Source organism: Melanerpes formicivorus, unplaced genomic scaffold (assembly GCF_026170545.1).
Source record: "Melanerpes formicivorus ecotype bairdi unplaced genomic scaffold, bMelFor1.0.p_v2 SCAF_36, whole genome shotgun sequence".
In the NCBI taxonomy this organism is placed as follows: domain Eukaryota; kingdom Metazoa; phylum Chordata; class Aves; order Piciformes; family Picidae; genus Melanerpes; species Melanerpes formicivorus.
The window spans coordinates 433402-452600 of record NW_027142388.1 but is presented as its reverse complement, the minus strand read 5'-3'; the positions used below and the strand labels follow the sequence as shown (position 1 = coordinate 452600).

At 51.2% G+C, this 19199-nt stretch overlaps 1 protein-coding gene across 4 annotated transcripts in view; it reads right to left on the bottom strand.

The window, feature by feature from the left end:
• Nucleotides 1-19199, bottom strand: part of CABIN1 (calcineurin binding protein 1) — a 136863-nt gene that overhangs the window by 62920 nt on the left and 54744 nt on the right. For all 4 annotated transcript variants that reach the window (XM_068157146.1, XM_068157149.1, XM_068157148.1 and 1 more), the window contains exons 27-29: nt 18376-18558; nt 16599-16936; nt 3866-3979 (exon numbers count right to left, since the gene is read on the bottom strand). In XM_068157146.1, coding sequence (XP_068013247.1) covers nt 3866-3979; nt 16599-16936; nt 18376-18558 — 635 coding nt within the window. The remainder of the gene's footprint in view (nt 1-3865; nt 3980-16598; nt 16937-18375; nt 18559-19199) is intronic.

Genomic DNA, 19199 nt, shown 5'->3' with positions numbered 1-19199 from the left:
TTTCCCCCTCAGCACCCACCCACAGCCTGATGAATCCCCAGCATCTGTGCACAAAGTTTAACTTTGTTTTATTAATAGTGGCAGGAAAAATGAATACAGAAAAGAAAGGGGAAAAAAAGGGGGGGAAGGGGGAAAAGAGCCCTGCTATATAAAGCAATGTTTGGGGAGTTTTCTTTTTTCTGTTTTGTTTTGGTTTTTTTTCCCTCTCTTCCTGAATTAATTTCTAATTTAGTTACCATAGGAATCATCCTGGAGCCATCTCCCTCTCAAACAAACAAATAAATAAAGAAATGAAAAGTTTCCCCAGCTATTGACACACAGATAAAGAGGACTAAAGCTGCAGTGTACCAGGACATGTAGGTTAGAGAGAAGTGTGTGGCTAGCCAGACAGAAAAGCCTTGGGATTCATTTCTAGGAGCACAGTTGGGGAGGGGAGCTCCAGGGGAGGCCACAAAAAGATGATCCAAGGGCTGGAGCAGCTCTGCTGTGAGCACAGGCTGAGGGAGCTGGGGGTGTTCAGCCTGGAGAGGAGAAGGCTCCAGCCTCCAGCTCTGGTGTTCCCAGAATGAGAAGGACACAGAGCTGCTGGAGTGAATCCAGAGGAGGTCATAAAGATGATCCAAGGGCTGGAGCAGCTCTGCTATGAGGACAGGCTGAGGGGGCTGGGGGTGAGGGAGCGCCAGGGGGACCTTAGAGAGCTGCCTTCCAGTAGCTGAAGGGATCCTGCAGGAAGGCTGCAGAGAGACTTTTCCTAAGGATGTCTAGAGACAGGACAAGGGGGAATGGTTTGAGGCTGAGGCAGAGCAGGGTCAGACTGGAGCTGAGGAAGAAGTTCTTCAGTGTGAGGGTGGTGAGATTCTGGCACAGGCTGCCCAGTGGAGGCTGTGGCTGCCTCCTCCCTGGGGGTGTTCAAGGGTAGACTGTGTAAGGCCTTGAGCAGCTGAATCTAGTTGAGAGGTGTCCCTGCCCATGGTGGGGAGGTTGGAGCAGATGAGCTGTGAGGTCCCTTCCAGCCTGAGCCAGTCTAGGATTCTGACTGCAACCATCATTGACACAATGACTGCACCGTTAGCAGGGTCAGGAATGTGCAAAGTCCTCTGGTGTTAGAAAGATCAGGGCCATTCTTTTCTCTCTGGGAGACAAACAGCTACAACAACGCAGCTAGCCCTTTTGCTTTCTGAGAACTGACAGAAGGGAAGTTCTGTGCATCCTGGCATTACTGCAGTTCTGTCAAAGGAGAAGGGATCAGGGCTAAGGGAATGTCCCTTTTTTTGCTCATTCTGGAGACAGTAAGAAAATGAATTCCAAGAGCTTTCAGTCACAGCTGAGTGACAGCCAACAAATTAGATAACAGCTCGTGACACATGGGAGGCAGAGCAGGAGCTCTGCAGGAGAATGTAACAGCAGACAGCTTTACTCAGGTTTATTTCTTCCCATACAGTGCTGTCATAAACATTTAATAAATAATTCTGCTAGGAGTAGGCATGATTTACAGAGTGCCTGGGTGAAGCAGGCTGGCACAGGTCCTTGTCTTTGCAAGCTCTCTCTGTTGCTCACTGCTGCTTGGACTTGTAAAACTGAGTCAGCTCTCACATCAACAACCCTGAACCTTCTGGGCAAGAGATAAACCCCACTAATGGGACCAGAAGAAAAAGGTATTTCACCAGCAAGGTCTGTGCAGAAGGCCATGCAGACATTCACTTAACTCTGCTGTATCATGAAGGCAAAAGATTTCTCTAAAGTAAAGCCAAATGCACTTCATGGAAGCAAATAAAACACTGTGGGCAAAGTGCTTCTGTTGAGAAGGACCCATGAGCCAGCTCAGAAAATCTTTAGGTTGGCTATGCAGTGTCTCAGATTAGATGTGACTACTTACTTTTGTGGAGCTCTCCAGTTTCTGGTTTATCACCCAACTGCAAGTGAAGACAGGAGCTGGGGCAGTGGCTGCACCACCATCTGCATGCAATGGAGGACACCCCAGGCTGCCTCCTGAGCACTGACCCAGATAGTGCAGCACATTTGCTTACCCACAGCCTGCCCAGGAGCTCTGCAGTCAAGGTTTAACCCAAACAAGGTCAATGCAGAGTTGTGAGAATTTTTCCCCCCCCCACAAGTTGTTCCCAGCTTTGTCCAATTCTGGCATGTCAGCTGGCACTAACAGCTTTTTTTCACAGGCACTTGTAGGTAGCCCTTTCCCTCTGGGATCTGGACTTTGTCACTGTGCTATGTCTGTGTCATCTGTACTGGATTACTGCCACATGCTCCACATGGAGTGTTACTTGAAGAGGATTTGGGTAGAAAAATGAGACCACCAAAAGATTTGATCATGCTAACCTCACAGAGGACACTGTACCTGGTGACAGGAAGATTAACTCCCAGGCTTGTGGGAATAAATCAAGATGTTAGCACTGGCTGATATACAAAGGCCTTGAGGAGTTGTTTTGCTGTCTGAGGCACTTCATGTGCTAGTTATGGGCATCACAGCTGAGACACACTGGAGTTGAGTCTCCACACAGACATCTCTTAAGCTTGAAAGCAGTGGTCTCCACAGAGGACTCTAGACTACCATTAAATGTGTCTGTGGGCAGACACTAGGTCAAGCTAGGAACATAATTTTCACACATCAGGCTCCAGGGAGACCTTAGAGCAGACTGCCAGTACCCAAAGGGGCCTACAAGAAGGCTGCAGGGGCACTGTTCCCAAAGGGGGGCTGTTCCCAAAGGCCTGCAGGGACAGAGAGCAGAGCAGACTGAGATTGGACGTGAGGAACAAGTTCTGCAGCAGGAGGGTGGTGGAACACTGGCACAGGTTGCCCAGGGAGGAAGTTGAGGCCCCACCCCTGGAGATATTCAAGGTCCCTTCCTAGCTTTTGGTGATTCTGTGTTGTTCAACCCATCTGAGGGATTATAATCACAGGAAAGCACTCACCTTACACTTAGCAGAAGTTTGCAGAGGTGCTGGTTAACACAAGACCCAGCAAAAGTGAAAATGTTAACAGATATCAAGTGGAAATAAATAATCACAACTGAAATATTAGAACAGAGGCACTGGGTGGGAAAGCAGAGACATCAAATTCTGTGACTGCAAGCACAGGCAACCATGTACCAGATCCAGAGACCAGAAAGATAAACAGAACATCTCCAGGTTCTCACCACACACTGCAAGCCACAAAACAGCTACAGAATCCTAAAAGAGCAGAAGGCACAACCCCCTGGAGCATGCCACAGAAAAGCCTGAGGTGCTGAATACAACAGCAGTGTGTTAGGTTGCAACCACAGCAAGGAACTTGACAGATAAGTGCTCAGCTAAATCTCAGAAGTGTTCTGTGCCCCATGCCACTGAGAGGCACAGACACTCCTGTGGACTAGAAGATGGCATAGGGACAGTTTATATGCCAGGGCTGCTCCTGCACTCTGGGACTCTGAAGTAGTCTTTATGCTGAGGCACCCCTCAAAATCTGCATGTAAAAAAAGCTCCTTCCAACTCCAGAGATTCCTTGGAGTACCCAGCACTGGGGGTTTTTGTTTGTTTGTCATGAGGAGTGTGAGCCAGGCTGCACCAAGCAAGAAAATAATCAACAGCAATACATTCCAATTTTGACACAGGGCCCAGCTACCAAGCATCTGGTAAATGATGCATGACTAAGAAACAATGGTGCTTCTCTCCCCATGTTTTCAAGCTCATCAGGAATAATCACTCTAATGTGATTCCCTTCAAAGGGGGAAAATCCCAGTAAGTATCAACTCTGCTTTTCCTCTGGCCACTGCCTTGTTATTTCCTGGTGCCAGCCCTCCCCACACCTTCCCAACCAGAGTCAGGTGTTGGAAGGATGGCTGAGAGAGTTCAGCTGCGTGCACGAACTTACATTGAAGAAGTTGGTCTTGTTCCTCTCGCAGAAGAGGCCCTGGGCAGGCATGTGCTTCAGCTGCTGCCAGGGCACTCCGCTGCCCAGCAGCACGTCGCGAGCCCACTGCAGGTTCTGCAGAGAGAGCAGGAGAGCAGGTCAGTGGCTGGCAGGGGGGAGGGACAGAAGTGCCAGAACAGGCGGGGGCACAAAATCATAGAATTGTCAGGGTTGGAAGGGACCTCAAGGATCATCCAGCTCCAACCCCCCTGCCATGGGCAAGGACACCTCACACTACATCAGGTTGCCCAGAGCCACATCCAGCCTGGCCTTAAAAACCTCCAGGGATGATGTTTCCACCACCTCCCTGGGCAACCTGTGCCGGTCTCTCACCACCCTCATGGGGAAGAACTTCTTCCTAACATCCAATCTGAATCTACCCATTTCTAGTTTTGTTCCATTCCTCCGGTCCTATCACTCCCTGACACCCTAAAAGGTCCCTCCCCAGCTTTCTTGTAGCCCCCTTCAGACACTGGAAGGCCACAGTAAGTTCTCCTTGGAGCCTTCTCTTCTCCAGACTGAACAGCCCCAACTCCCTCAGTCTGTCCTCATAGCAGAGGTGCTCCAGCCCTCTAATCATCCTTGTGGCCCTTCACTGGACATATTCCAGCACCTCCAGATCCTTCCTGTGATAGGGGCTCCAGAACTGGACACAATACTCCAGGTGGGGTCTCACCAGAGTGCAGTAGCAGGGGAGAATCACCTCCCTTGACCTGCTGGCTATGCTTCTCTTGATGCAGCCCAGGATGTGGTTGGCTTTCTGACCTTCAGGTGCACACTGCTGGCTCATTTTGAGCTTCTCATTCACCAGCACCCCCAAGTCCTTCTCTTCAGGGCTGCTCTCAAGCCAGTCTCTGCCCAGCTGCAAAACCTTGCACTTGGTCTTGTTGAACCTCATGAGGTTGTCACCTCTCCAGCCTGTCCAGGTCCCTCTGGATGGCCTCCCCTCCCTCCAGCCTGTCTGCTGCACCACACAGCTGGGTGTCATCAGCAAACTTGCTGAGGGTGCACTCAATGCCACTGTCCATGTTGCCAACAAAGACTGGTCCCAGTACTAATCCCTGAGGGACTCCACTTGCCACTGGCCTCCACTTGGATATGGAGCCATTGACAGCCACCCTTTGGGTGCAGCCATCAAGCCAGTTCTGTATCCACTGAATGGTCCATCCATCAAACCCATCCTGCACCAGCCTGGAGACCAGGATGTGGTGCAGGACAGTGTCAAAGGCTTTGCTCAGGTCCAGGTAAATGATGTCAGTTGCTTGGCCTTCATCTATTAATGTTGTAACCTTGTCATAGAAGGCCACCAGGTTTGTCAATGCTCACTTGCTTTTATTAACCTGCACTGCCATTTCTCATTTTCCATGGAGCTGCTGTTCCAGCAGTACCTGTAAAGGAATGTGAAGTGAAGGCATTCCCCAGGAGAGGGAAGCCAGCTCGGTTCTCACAGCAGGTACCCAGACTGACCCCAGCACACTGCTCAGGCCCTACAGATGCTGCATCCAGCCCCCAGCACACTGCTCAGGCCCTACAGATGCTGCATCCAGCCCCCAGCACACTGCTCAGGCCCTACAGATGCTGCATCCAGCCCCCAGCACACTGCTCAGGCCCTACAGATGCTGCATCCAGCCCCCAGCACACTGCTCAGGCCCTACAGATGCTGCATCCAGCCCCAAAGCATCAAGTTCTGCTTGTTTTTTTGTTTTCAACTCTCTTTTCCTTTCATGGAATCCATCTTCCATCTCCTGTTACCTACAGAAACCTGAACTCCAGGTCTATCCACAACACTTTGTTAGAAGTGGCATTTTGATGCTCAGTATGAAATGATGGCTGTACAAACACATCACCTGTCTCAGCAAACAGTGGGACTCTCTCTCATGGGGATCCTGGAGCCTTTCTCCACACATCAGCCCTTCACTGCCCCCCAGCCCCTCCAGTTTCACATATACACACACACTGGAAGCCATCCCTCAGCAGCTCCCTAGGGTAACTACCTGCAAGAACACCTGCTGAGAGCCAGCCCTAACAGATCAGGCAACCTCTAGGTTTAAATGCAACCTTCTTTCAGTGGGGGTACTGAATCCAGGACTTTTAGCCCTACCCAGGCATTGTCCCCCATGTGAATTCACTAAACCTCTCTGGATAATTCCATGGCTGCCATGAAATGTGGCTAATTGTGCTCAGGGAGTTAACAAGAAGGCATCAGGCATGACACCAACCACAAATTCATAAAGGCCCTGCCCCTCTTGGGAGTTCAGTGCAGGAGCCCCTCCTGTGTAGCTGAGAGCGAGGGACAGCTGTTTGCTCCAAGCAAAACATCCCCAACAGATGGGACAATTATTAAGTGTGAGGTCTCACTGAGGGAAGCTTTGCCTTACTGCATTTGTGATTTCAGCAGGAGGAAGCAGCATCTGAGACAGCGCCAGGCAGGCTCCTTCAGAGGCAACTTCACTGCAGAGCAGAGCAAGGGAGGGAGGGTGTTTGGTTCACAGTATCACAGTATCACTAAGGTTGGAAGAGACCTCGAGGATCATTGAGTCCAACCTATCAACACAGACCCCATGACTAGACCATGGCACCAAGTGCCACGTCCAATCCCCTCTTGAATGCCTCCAGGGATGGTGACTCCACCACCTCCCTGGGCAGCACATTCCAATGGCGAACGACTCGCTTGGTGAAGAACAGCTTGAGACTGTGTCCCCTTGTTCTCGTGCTGGTTGCCTGGGAGAAGAGACCAACCCCTTCCTGGCTACAGCCACCTTTCAGGTAGTTGTAGAGGGCAATGAGGTCACCCCTGAGCCTCCTCTTCTCCAGGCTAAACAACCCCAGCTCCCTCAGCCTCTCCTCACAGGGCTGTGCTCAAGGCCTCTCCCCAGCCTTGTTGCCCTTCTCTGGACACGTTCAAGTGTTTCGATGTCCTTCTTAAACTGAGGGGCCCAGAACTGGACAAAGGACTCAAGGTGTGGCCTAACCAGTGCAGAGTACAGGGGCACAATGACCTCCCTGCTCCTGCTGGCCACACTATTCCTAATGCAGGCCAGGATGCCATTGGCCCTCTTGGCCACCTGGGCACACTGCTGGCTCATTTTCAGGCGGCTGTCAATCAGCACCCCCAGGTCCCTCTCTGTTTGGGAGCTCTCAGCCACTCTGCCCCCAGCCTGTAGCTCTGCATGGGGTTGCCATGGCCAAAGTGCAGCACCTGGCACTTGGACTTGTTGAATGCCATCCCATTGGACTCTGCCCATCTGTCCAGTCGGTTGAGATCCCTCTGCAGAGCCTTTCTACCCTCTAACTGACTAACATCTGCTCCTAACTTGCTGTCATCTGCAAACTTGCTGATGACTGACTCGACCCCCTCATCCAGATCATCAATGAAGATGTTAAAGAGGATGGGGCCCAGCACTGATCCCTGGGGGATGCCACTGGTGCCTGGCTGCCAGCTGGCTGTGGCACCATTCACCACCACTCTCTGGGCTCGGCCCTCCAGCCAGTTCCTAACCCAGCACAGAGTGTTGCAGTCCAAGCCATGAGCTGACAGCTTAGCCAGCAGTTTGCTGTGGGGGACGGTGTCAAAGGCCTTGCTGCAGTCCAGGTAGACCACATCCACAGGCCTCCCCACGTCCACCAGACGGGTCACCTGACCATAGAAGGAGATCAGGTTGGTCAGGCAGGACCTGCCCTTCCTAAATCCATGCTGGCTGGGCCTGAGCCCTTGGCCATCCCTCAGGTGCGGGGGCTGGCCCGGGATTTGAACCCAGGACCTCTCGCAGAGAGAGGCAAAGGGGAATGCTGAATGCTGCTTTGTGTTCTGGGGGCTGGAAATACCCTTCTGTGAATCACAGAGTGATGAAATCATGTCCCTCCAAGAAGTATATTCCAGTTGTCATTTAAAAAATTATTTTATTCCCTTTTGTTTTGTTTTGTTTTTCTGGGGGGGTGGGGAAGTTATTGGCAGAGTTCCTATCCTGTCTTCCACATAATTTTCTCTGCAAGGCTCTGGTGAAACAGCAAAAGCTCTGCTCAACCCTAAGAGCTTTCAGCCTAATGACAGTCATCAATCAGAAATCTCCAGTGTCCCACCAGAATTGGAGCATCCCTCCTAGCAAAATGCTGATTACAGATCAAAGTGCAAGAGAGCTGAACACTGGAAAGATTAAGCAGGTATTTAGAGATGGTAAAGATCCTTCAGTCAGAGAGCTGGTACAGGTTTTATGCAGGACCTCCATGATTACAGTCTAAGACAGCCAAGGGCTCTGGCTTTCTGGCTTGTGGGAGAGAACAAAGCCAGGGTCACTCATAAACATCCCAAGGTACTTTCTGGATAGTCAAACCAGGAAACTTCATGATTATCACTGCTCTGCCCTGGTGAGGCAACATCTGGAGTATTATGTCCAGTTTTTGGCTCCTCACTTCAAGAGGGGCCTCAGGGAGCTGCTTGAGAAGATTCCATCACAGAGCCACAAAGCTGCTGCTGCAGGCAGTGGAACATTTAGGCTGAGAGCAGCTGGGAGCAGAGAAGCCTGAGGGCTATCCTCATTGCTGGGGATCAAGATGTGCAGGGCTGGAGCCAGGCTCTGCTCAGGGATGTCCAAGGACAGCAAAAGGGGCACTGGGGGCAAGCTGGAGCAGAGGACAGAAGGGAAAACTTTGTCACTGTGAGAGTGCTGGAGGCCTGGAGCAGGCTGCCCAGAGAGGTTGTGGAGTCTCCTGCTCTGGAGACTTTCCAACTCCCCCTGTATGTGTTCCTGTGGGACCTGCCCTGGGTGATGCTGCTCTGGCAGGGGGGTTGGACTGGATGCTCCCTGGAGGTCCCTTCCAACCCCTACCCACTGTGTGATTCTGTGCCACATAGAATGGCCACTGAAGAACACAAAGTATGCAGATTTAGCTGTGTACTAACTTCTTCCTCTGGTGCTTCTTGTGTAATAGGGCTTTCTGTAATCCTGTTAAACCTAAGCCTGCAAAATACTCTGGAACACAGGCAGGGGAAAATACAGCATGGAAAAGAAACTCAAAAATCTCCTCTCCTGTGCAAGTCATCCTGTTTTGAATGAATTCAGAATCCAGCAAAATGAAGGCCATCATAACATCCAGGCACAGAAATGTTTTCCTTTATGCCAGTCACAGCCATCAGAAATGTAAGTAAATTCCAAGTAAAAAACTGCCTAATGTGTGGCAAACTGAATCTTGCAGTTAAAGCTATCACAGAAAGATGAAGGGAAGCTACCTCCACAGAGCTTAACTATGAAATCCCACAGCAAACACATCGACTGAATGACAGACTCACAGGATGGTAGGGGCTGGAAGGGACCTCCAGTAACCACCCATTCCAGCCCCCCTGCCACAGCAGGATCAGCTAGGGCAGGTCACATAAATTCAAGCCCTGGAAACATTCCTGAATCTCAGTTTGATGATGAAAATGAAGAGATCATGAAGTGCAGTGCCCTGCTCTGGTGATCTGCTGTGCACCATACCATGCTAATCCACAGGCATCTCTCTGGGACCTCGCTGGAGGGCTGAGCCCAGAGAGTGGTGATGAATGGTGCCACATCCAGCTGCCAGCCAGTCACTAGTGGTGTGCCCCAGGGATCAGTGCTGGGCCCCATCCTGTTCAGTATCTTTACTGATGATCTGGATGAGGGCATTGGGTCCATCCTCAGTAAATTTGCAGATGACAGCAAGCTGGGGGCAGGAGTTGAGCTGCTGGAGGATAGGAGAGCTCTGCAGATGGACCTCAACAGGCTGGGCAGATGGGCAGAGTCCAAGGGCAGGAGATTGAACACATCCAAGTGCCAGGTTCTACATATTGGCCACAGCAACCCCATGCAGTGCTACAGGCTGGGGTCAGAGTGGCTGAGAGCAGCCAGGCAGAAAGGGATCTGGGGGTACTGGGTGACAGTAGGCTGAACATGAGCCTGCAGAGTGCCCAGGTGGCCAAGAGGACCAATGGCATCCTGGCCTGCATCAGGAAGAGTGTGGCCAGCAGGAGCAGGGAGGTCATTCTGCCCCTGGACTCAGCACTGGTTAGGCCACACCTTGAGTCCTGTGTCCAGTTCTGGGCTCCTCAGTTTAGGAGAGATGTTGAGTTGCTGGAAGGTGTCCAGAGAAGGGCAACAAAGCTGGGGAGGGGTCTGGAGCACAGCCCTGTGAGGAGAGGCTGAGGGAGCTGGGGTTGCTTAGCCTGGAGAAGAGGAGGCTCAGAGGAGACCTTCTTGCTGTCTACAAATACCTGAAGAGAGGTTGTAGCCAGGTGGGGGTTGGTCTCTTCTCCCAGGCAACCAGCACCAGAACAAGAGGACACAGTCTCAAGCTGTGCCAGGGGAGGTTTAGGCTGGATGTTAGGAAGAAGTTCTTCCCAGAAAGAGAGATTGGCCATTGGAATGGGCTGGCCAGGGAGGTGGTGGAGTCACCATCCCTGCAGATGTTTAGGAAGAGACTGGATGGGGTGCTTGGTGCCATGGTTTAGTTGATTAGATGGTATTGGGTGATAGGTTGGACCTGATGATCTCAAAGGTCTTTTCCAACCTGGTCTATTCTATTCTATTCTATTCTATTCTATTCTATTCTATTCTATTCTATTCTATTCTATTCTATTCTATTCTATCCTATCCTATCCTATCCTATCCTATCCTATCAGTTCCTCCCAGGAAACATGCCTGAGCAGCTCTCCACTCATCATATCTCACAGAGGCTGCTCTGTTTAGTTTTTAGCTGATGAACTTATTAGGAGTGGGTGAATGGGTGCAGGACACAGCAAAAAGGATTTATTCTTCTTGGCACAGAGCTTGCCACTCTGAAATGCTGCATTTGGATGGCTGACTCAGGACTCTTTCCAGTTCAGCTGTTGCCTCCCACCTCATCATCATCCCATGTTTCAAAGACAAGAAGACTGACAAGGTGCAGTAACTTGCAAATGAAAAACCCCAAAAGGTTGTTAAAGTGGAAAAGGAAAATTTCTCACAGTCACCCAAGTGGAAACCTGAGTCACCCAAGATGAATAGCCCTGAACTCCATGGTGCCAGAAGAGACATCTACCCCACTCAAACCCCAGGGAGTGTTGCTGAGAGGTATGCAAAAGGTCCAGCTACACCTTAACCTTTCTGTTTCCTTTTATGGGCTGTAAGGAAGGCTTTGTCTGAAAAGAACCCTTTGTGCTATTGCATCCCAGCAAGGGCAGTTTGTACAGGCCAAAGGTAAGCCAGCAAGCTCAGCAGCACTGGGGTGCCCACTCCCAGAAAGAGCAAATCCTCCTCTGCACTTGCTGCAAGGGACTCATGGGCTCAGACTGAGCTGCCCCAAGAGCATGCAGCTGGCCAGGGCTCTGGCTGCAGGCAGTGCCACAGCCTCCCTCTGCAAGCAGCTGGAATTAGGGACATCCCTGGGCAACCTGTCCCAGTATTTCACCACTCTCATTGTGAAGAGCTTCATCCTGATGTCCAACCTAAACCTACCCTGTTTGCTCCTTCCAAACTGCCAGGACTCATTTTGGAGGTAAAAATCACAAAGGATGAAGATTTCACTTCACAACAGACAAAGAGATTGGGAAACAAACTGCTGCCCAAACTGTCAGTGAAGCAACCTCTGAAAATTCACCCTGCAGCTGGTTTAGGCTAATCCCAGGCACAAATCCAGGCTGGGTGCAGAGAGGGTTGAGAGCAGCTCTGAAGAAAGAGATTTTGGGTTGCTGGGTGCTGAGCAGCTTCCCAGGAGCCAGCATTACTCTCCTGCAGCCCAGCAGATAAATCCTGTCCTAGGCTGCAGCCAGAAGAGTGTGGGCAGCAGGACAGGAGAGAGGATTCTACCCCTCTGCTCTGCTCAGACCTCACCTCCAATCCTGCCTCCAGCTCTGGTGTCCCCAGGATGAAAAGGACACAGACCTGCTGGGGTGAGTCTAGAGGAGGCCACAAAGATGATCCAAGCCTGGAGCAGCTCTGCTGTGAGCACAGGCTGAGGGAGCTGGGGGTGTTCAGCCTGGAGAAGAGAAGGCTCTAGGGGGACCTTACAGCCACCTGCCAGTAGCTGAAGGGATCCTGCAGGAAGGCTGCAGAGAGACTTTCCTGAGGGGGTCTGGAGACAGGCCAAGGGGGAATGGTTTGAAGCTGAGGCAGAGAAGGGTTAGAGTGGAGCTGAGGAAGAAGTTCTTCAGTGTGAGGGTGGTGAGACTCTGGCACAGGCTGCCCACAGAGACTGTGGCTACTTCCTCCCTGGGGGTGTTCAAGGCCAGGTTAGATGAGGCCTTGAGCAGCTGAGTCTAGTTGAGAGTTGTCTCTGCCCAATCTCTGAGGCCCCTTCCAACCTGAGCCATTCTAGGATTCTATTATCCTAAAGTTCCTGCATAAATAAAAAGTCCAAGAAACATTCCTGAATATTCTTGGATATCATTCCTGAATAAATATTCCAAGAAAAAGCAGCTCTGTACCAATTTGCTCTGCTAAGAGACTAAAGCACAGAGAAATCACCTCCAAAGAGGTAAGCAGGAGTTTGCAAGGGGGGGTTGGAAATAACACCCATGGATTCCATAGCCAAGGCAAATTGCTGCAAGATTTTGAACAGGCTGTTAAAAAAAGCACCCAACAACTATTTTTACTACTCTGGCACCAGCAAACCCCATAATACTCTTTATAACTGGGAGAAAACAGATTGCATATGGAAAACTTGTTTTTCTCTGTGCTGTGGAAGCCTGCCAAGCCTCTCCTTTCTCAGCCAGCCACCAATTCTGGCCATCAGGCTACATCCTTCATACAAATTCCTGGCACTGCTGCAGAAATGCTGAATTTTCCAAGATGCTTCTGTACATTAAAGAGAAAAAAAAAACACAACAAATAATTTCAGCCTTCTAAAATTGACACCAACCCTCCTCTGCCCTCAGCAACTCAGCCTGAGGTAATTGAGCTCATTTTTGTTAATCAAGCTTCTCATCAAACTAGCTGAGCACATTTCCTACTCCTGCCCCTGCTGAAGGTGCAGAGATGGATGCTGTGAGTTTGGCTGGTGCAGGAGTCTCACTCCCACTGCAGGCCTCTTGGTGTGCCATGAAAACCTGGATGTTTGGCACTGCTCTAGAAAGGAACCTGCCTCTGCAGAGGGACCTCGACTGACTGGACAGATGGGCAGAGTCCAATGGGATGGCATTCAACAAATCCAAGTGCCAGGGGCTGCACTTTGGCCACAGCAACCTCATGCAGCTACAGGCTGGGGTCCGAGTGGCTGAGAGCTGCCAAACAGAGAGGGACCTGGGGGTGCTGATTGACAGCAGCCTGAACATGAGCCAGCAGTGTGCCCAGGTGGCCAACAGGGCCAATGGCATCCTGGCCTGCATTAGGAATAGTGTGGCCAGCAGGAGCAGGGAAGTCATTGTGCCCCTGTACTCTGCTTCGGTTAGGCCACACCTTGAGTCCTGTGTCCAGTTCTGGGCCCCTCAGTTTAAGAAGGACATCGAAACACTTGAGCATGTCCAGAGAAGGGCAACAAGGCTGGGGAGAGGCCTTGAGCACAGCCCTGTGAGGAGAGGCTGAGGGAGCTGGGGTTGTTTAGCCTGGAGAAGAGGAGGCTCAGGGGTGACCTCATTGCCCTCTACAACTACCTGAAGGGTGGTTGTAGCCAGGAAGGGGTTGGTCTCTTCTCCCAGGCAACCAGCACCAGAACAAGGGGACACAGTCTCAAGCTGCACCAGGGGAGGTTTAGACTCGAGGTGAGGAGAAAGTTCTTCACCGAGCGAGTCGTTCATCATTGGGATGTGCTGCCCAGGGAGGTGGTGGAGTCACCGTCCCTGGAGGCCTTCAAGAGGGGATTGGACGTGGCACTTGGTGCCATGGTCTAGTCATGGGGTCTGTGTTGATAGGTTGGACTCGATGATCCTCGAGGTCTCTTCCAACCTTAGTGATACTGTGACACTGTGAGTCATCAAAGGCAGAGAATGGCAACCTCATGGCAGTGTGTGCTGTACATCCAGCAGTGGTCAGACTTTTCCTGCAGTGTTAAGGAACTGCTTGTTATGCAGAGAAGTAATAAAACGAGGACAGGAAGAGCCAACAATGCCAGATGAAGGCAACCTGGTAACTCCCAGGCTGGAAGAGGCAGAACTTTATTTTTCTGAGTCCCAAGAGGACACAGATTCAGCCAACCACAGCACCGTGGAGTCATTAAGGCTGGAAAAGACTTTTAAGATCATGGAGTCCAACCACCATGACCACCAAATGAAACCTGCAGCTCCACATCTGTGGCTTCTTGAACAACTCCACCACCTCCCTTGGCAGCCTGTGCCAACCCCTCACCACTCTCCCAGTAAAGAAGCTTTTCCTAATGTCCAAACTACCCCTCCCCTGGCACAGCTTCAGCTCGTTTGCTCTTGTCCTGTGGCTGTCCCCAGCCTCACTGCAACCTCCTCTCAGGGAGCTGTAGAGAGCAGGGGACCTCCCCTCAGCCTTCTCTTCTCCAGACTGAACACCACCAGCTGCTCCTCCAAATCCCTCCCCATCCTCGCTGCTCTTCTCTGGACACCCTCCAGCCCCTCAATGTCTTTCCTGTCCTGTGGTGCCCAGAACTGAACCCAGTGCTCAAGCTGTGGCCTCACCAGTGCCCAGTGCAGGGGCACCCTACTCCTGCTGGCCACACTGGTTTTGATGCAGGCCAGGATGCTGGTGGCCTTCTTGGCCACCCAGGCACTGCTGGCTGACATTAAGTGGGTGTCCAGCAACACCCCCAGACCCTTTTCCACTGGGCTGCTTTCCAGCCACTCTGCCCCAAGCCCAGAGCATTGCTTGGGGTTGCTGTGACCCAAGTGCAGAACCTGGCCCTTGATGTTGCTAAACATCACTCTCTTGACCTCAGCCCATGAACCTAACCTGTGCAGATCTCTCTGCAGTGGCCTCCTCCCTCCAGCAGATTGACACTGTGTGCTTTTCATAGAGGCAAACACTGCACATCTCTGTGTTTATAGGGGAAGAGAGATACAAAAGACAAAGGAGAAGGCTTCATCAGAAAAAAGCAAACAAAAAATACTGTGCAAGTTGCTTCTCAGGCCAGGATAAGCCTTCTGAAGCAGCACACTGCAGCCAGGCAGCCTTGTTTGTTGACTGTTGATACAAAGCATTTGTCAGTAGCAGCAAGGACAGATTGCAGGAATCTCCAGCTCCTATTAGTGATCAGCTCCATGGAAAACCAACAACTGTCACACACAAACAGCAGAGGAATGTTTGCAAACCAAGCTCTTTGCAGAAGTGGTCCCATTTCCCTGGCTCCTGGCCCTGCAGCCACATGGATTGCTAAGAGCTGAGCTAAGCTCAGCAGCGCTGATGTGTTGGCTGCTGAGAGGCAGGGGGGTGATTGGCTTCCATTCCCTGCCCTCTTATTCACAACAGCTTCAGTGCTGCTGAGGAGGAGAATGCAAAAAACTACACAATAGAGCATGACACAACACAGGAGACTTCCTGCCTGACCAACCCAGTGGCCTTCTATGATGCAGTGACTACATCAGTGGACAAGGGACAACCCATGGATGTCACCTTGCTGGACTTCTGCACACAGAAGGTCCTATTTGCAGTGCTGGATTTGCTGGGTGGACTGTTCAGTGGATAAGGAATTGGCTGCAAGGTCACACCCAGAGAATACTGCTCAATGGCTCAATGTCCAGATGGAGATGGGTGACAAGTAGCCTCCCTCAGGGTGCCCACACTGGGACCTGCACTGTTCAATATTTTGATCAATGCTATAGGCAGTGGGGTCGAGGGCACCACCAGCAGATGGCACCACGCTGAGCGGTGCTGTTGCTATGCCAGAGGGACAGGATGGCATCCAGAAGGACCTGGATGAGCTGGAGAGATTGGGCCCAGGTGATATTCATGAGATTCAACAAGACCAAGTCCAGGGTCCTGCAGCTAGGTTGGAACAATCCTCATTATCGACCCAGGCTGGGGAGTAATGAGATTCAGAGCAGCCCTGCAGAAAAAGACTTGGAGGTGCTGGTGGGTGAGAAGCTGGACATGAGCCAGCAATGGGCACTTGCAGCCCAGAAGGCAAATGGCAGCCTGGGCTGCATAAAAAGAAGCCTGGCCAGCAGATAGAGGTGGTTCTGCCCCTCTGCTCTGCTCTGGTAATACCTCACCTGCAGTGCTGCGTCCAGCTCTGGAGCCCTCAACACAGGAAGGACATGGACCTGCTGGGGTGAGTCTAGAGGAGGCCACAAAGATGATCCAAGGGCTGGAGCAGCTCTGCTGTGAGCACAGGCTGAGGGAGCTGGGGGTGTTCAGCCTGGAGAGGAGAAGACTCCAGGGGGACCTTACAGCTGCCTGCCAGTACCTGAAGGGATCCTGCAGGAAGGCTGCAGAGAGACCTTTCCTGAGGGTGTCTGGAGACAGGACAAGGGGGAAGGGTTTGAAGCTGAGGCAGAGCAGGGTTAGAGTGGAGCTGAGGAAGAAGTTCTTCATTGTGAGGGTGGTGAGACTCTGGCACAGGCTGCCCAGGGAGGCTGTGGCTGCCTCCTCCCTGGGGGTGTTTAAGGCCAGGTTGGATGAGGGCTTGAGCAGCTGACTCTAGTTGAGAGGTGTCCCTGCCCATGGTGGGGAGGTTGGAGTAGATGACCGCTGAGCTCCCTTCCAACCTGAGCCATCCCATGACTCTGTGACCTGCTGAATTAGTACAGATGGCAGCAGATTTAAGCCCAGCTGGCCAGCTGGTGGCTGTGTGCTGTGCTCACCTTGTGTGTCCTGCTGTATGTGTAGAGGTAGGCCAGCCTGTAGAGGCTCTTGTAGTGCTGGGGGAAGCGGCTGAGGCAGAGGCAGAAGGAGGCAATGCACTGCTCCGTCAGGAACTTCCGCTGCTCCTCCAGGTCTGCTGGCAGGCCCTGAGGGAATTCAGATGCATCTCCAGAGGCTTCAGTTTTCTTCTTGCAGTCCCATTGTGAGGGTGGAAGGGCTGCCATTTTGAGGGGGTTGCCAGCAGTGAGCTGAGGATCCACCAAGATTTTCTGGCCAGCAGTCTCAGCAGGGTGATAAGGTTCTGAGCCCTCCAGCAGCTCTTCTGACTTCCCTGCAACTGCAAGAGGGAAAGAAGGCAAAGGTGACAATGAAAGTCCCCAAATGGCAAAGGAGATACACAAAATGACAAAAACTGACTCAAACACATGTGAGCCCTTTTCTTCATCAAAGCATAGGCAGAATTAGTGAGTGGGTCCTGATAAAATCATGACTGTTCCAGAGGTTCAAGTAATCTTCAGCTCATTAACAGAGCCCAGCTCTGATCTCTCCATTGTCTTGGGCTTTTTCCCTGAGCAAAAGCAACAGTTCAGGTTTGAAGCTGAGGGAGAGCAGGGTTAGAGTGGAGCTTAGGAAGAGATCCTTCAGTGTGAGGGTGGGGAGCCTCTGGTATGCGTTGCTCAGGGAAGCTGTGGATGTCTCCTCCCTGGGGATGTTCAAAGTCAGGCTGAATGAGGCCTTGAGCAACCTGGGCTGGTGGGAGGTGTCCCTGCCCATGGCAGGGAGTTGGAACTGGATGATCTTGAAGGTCCCTTCCAACCTAAACCATTCTATGAATCTGAAGCTAATCCAAGCCTGCAAACACAAACTGACCAGCCAACAGCTGTCCATGGTGGGACCAGTGAAGTGAAATCAGCTCTGTCCAAGTGCCCTGCTTTCTAGATCAATGAAACTAGGCCAGGCTAAAGCACAGGGCGAGCTGGCAAGATTTAACACCCCACAGAGGGCCACAGCTCAGAAGGGTGGGCAAAATGTACACACTGCCCTTGTTTGTCTTTCCCTACTAAAGCTGAGCCTCTCTATCTACTGCCACATCCAACTGCACAAACAGCAGACAAAGGGAAATTCCAGCTAATGGACTTGGAATCAACATTTCCAGTGGAATACTGAACACTGTTGTGTGTGGAAAAATTTGCTAGAGCAGCTCCACTTCTCCACTGAAATAAAGCATCCAATGCAATAAACCATCCAATTCCACTACTTGTGCTCCTCTAGGCACTGACCACCAAGAGGGCATCTCTGCCTGGGGACAAGAAAAGATGTTTTCTTTGAGATCATCTCCAAGTACTGTGGCAGTTTTAGGCTAATGCCTAGGAAACTTTCCACAGCTCTTGAGTGAAAAGTAGCAGAATGTAAATAAATCACCACTGGGTGTAAAGGGAAAATAATGGTCTAAATGGTCTAAACAATCCCATTGGTCTGACCACAAATACTGACTCCTTCAATTCTTTCAAGGTTTGAAACACTGAAGAAAGAGTAAATGATAAGCTAAAAGAAAGCAAGGCAGGCAAAGGGCCCTTGGGGACAGCAGCTTATCATTATTCTCTTCTCTGTGAGGTTTAACAGGCAGTGCACGCTGGGCTGATGGCCACAGAAGCAAAGGACAGTTCCAGTTGGAGCCCAGACACACACACAGAGCAGCAATGCCTAGTTAAAACTCCCAAAGTGCTTCTGCATGCCCCAAGACACATTTTAATGAGAAGCCCCCAGATGCCATACTCTTTTCCTCTGTAGATGTCAGGGTGTCTTTGCCGGGCAGCAGGGGATCCGCGCAGGCAGCAGAAATCCTCTTCTCTGTGTAAGTCTTCCTGAGGCTGTCTTGAGAGCTGGCAGGCTCATTAAACATATCCTGTGTGGAGCTGGAGTCAGACAGCACCGCTGCAGTGCTGTCCTGACTCCTCTCTGCAAAAGAGACAAAGAAGGAATGCACCATTTCTTTCTCACCAGGCTGCTACCTGCACCTTGGTAAGGGCAACAGAGAACCACAGCCCGGCTGCAAACCTCCCCCGAGTGCATCACAGAATCCTCACCAACCGCTGTCCCTATTGTCTAAAAGAGGCTGATTTGCTGTTCAGTCGTCTGCTTCAGCTGATCAGTTGCATCTCATTTCTTTGTGCTAAGAAATTAACCCCCCTGTCTTTCCCTACCACTGCCACAACAGAGAGCTCCCTGCCCCACCGCGTTTCTTCCTAGAACAGAATCCTGGAACCTGATTTGAAAGCAATGACGCTCAGCTTTCCCAAGCAGATAGGCTGAGGACACAATCTTTCACCTGCTATGGTCCTATGGCATCTTCCACATTTTCTGTGCCATTTACCTTGAAAAGCATCCAGTGTAATTTTGAGTTTGACACAAACAAAGCTGGACTGACATGAGAAAAAAACCCACAAACAACAATACTGGTAAAAATCACTCATAAAGGACAGAAAACTCAGCAGCATTAGAGGGCAGAGACTTACAGGAGTGATCAGTGATGCCATCTATCCTGCAGCTGTTAGATGCTGTTGAGCAGTGCTCTGAAAGGTGATTTGATATGGCAAATA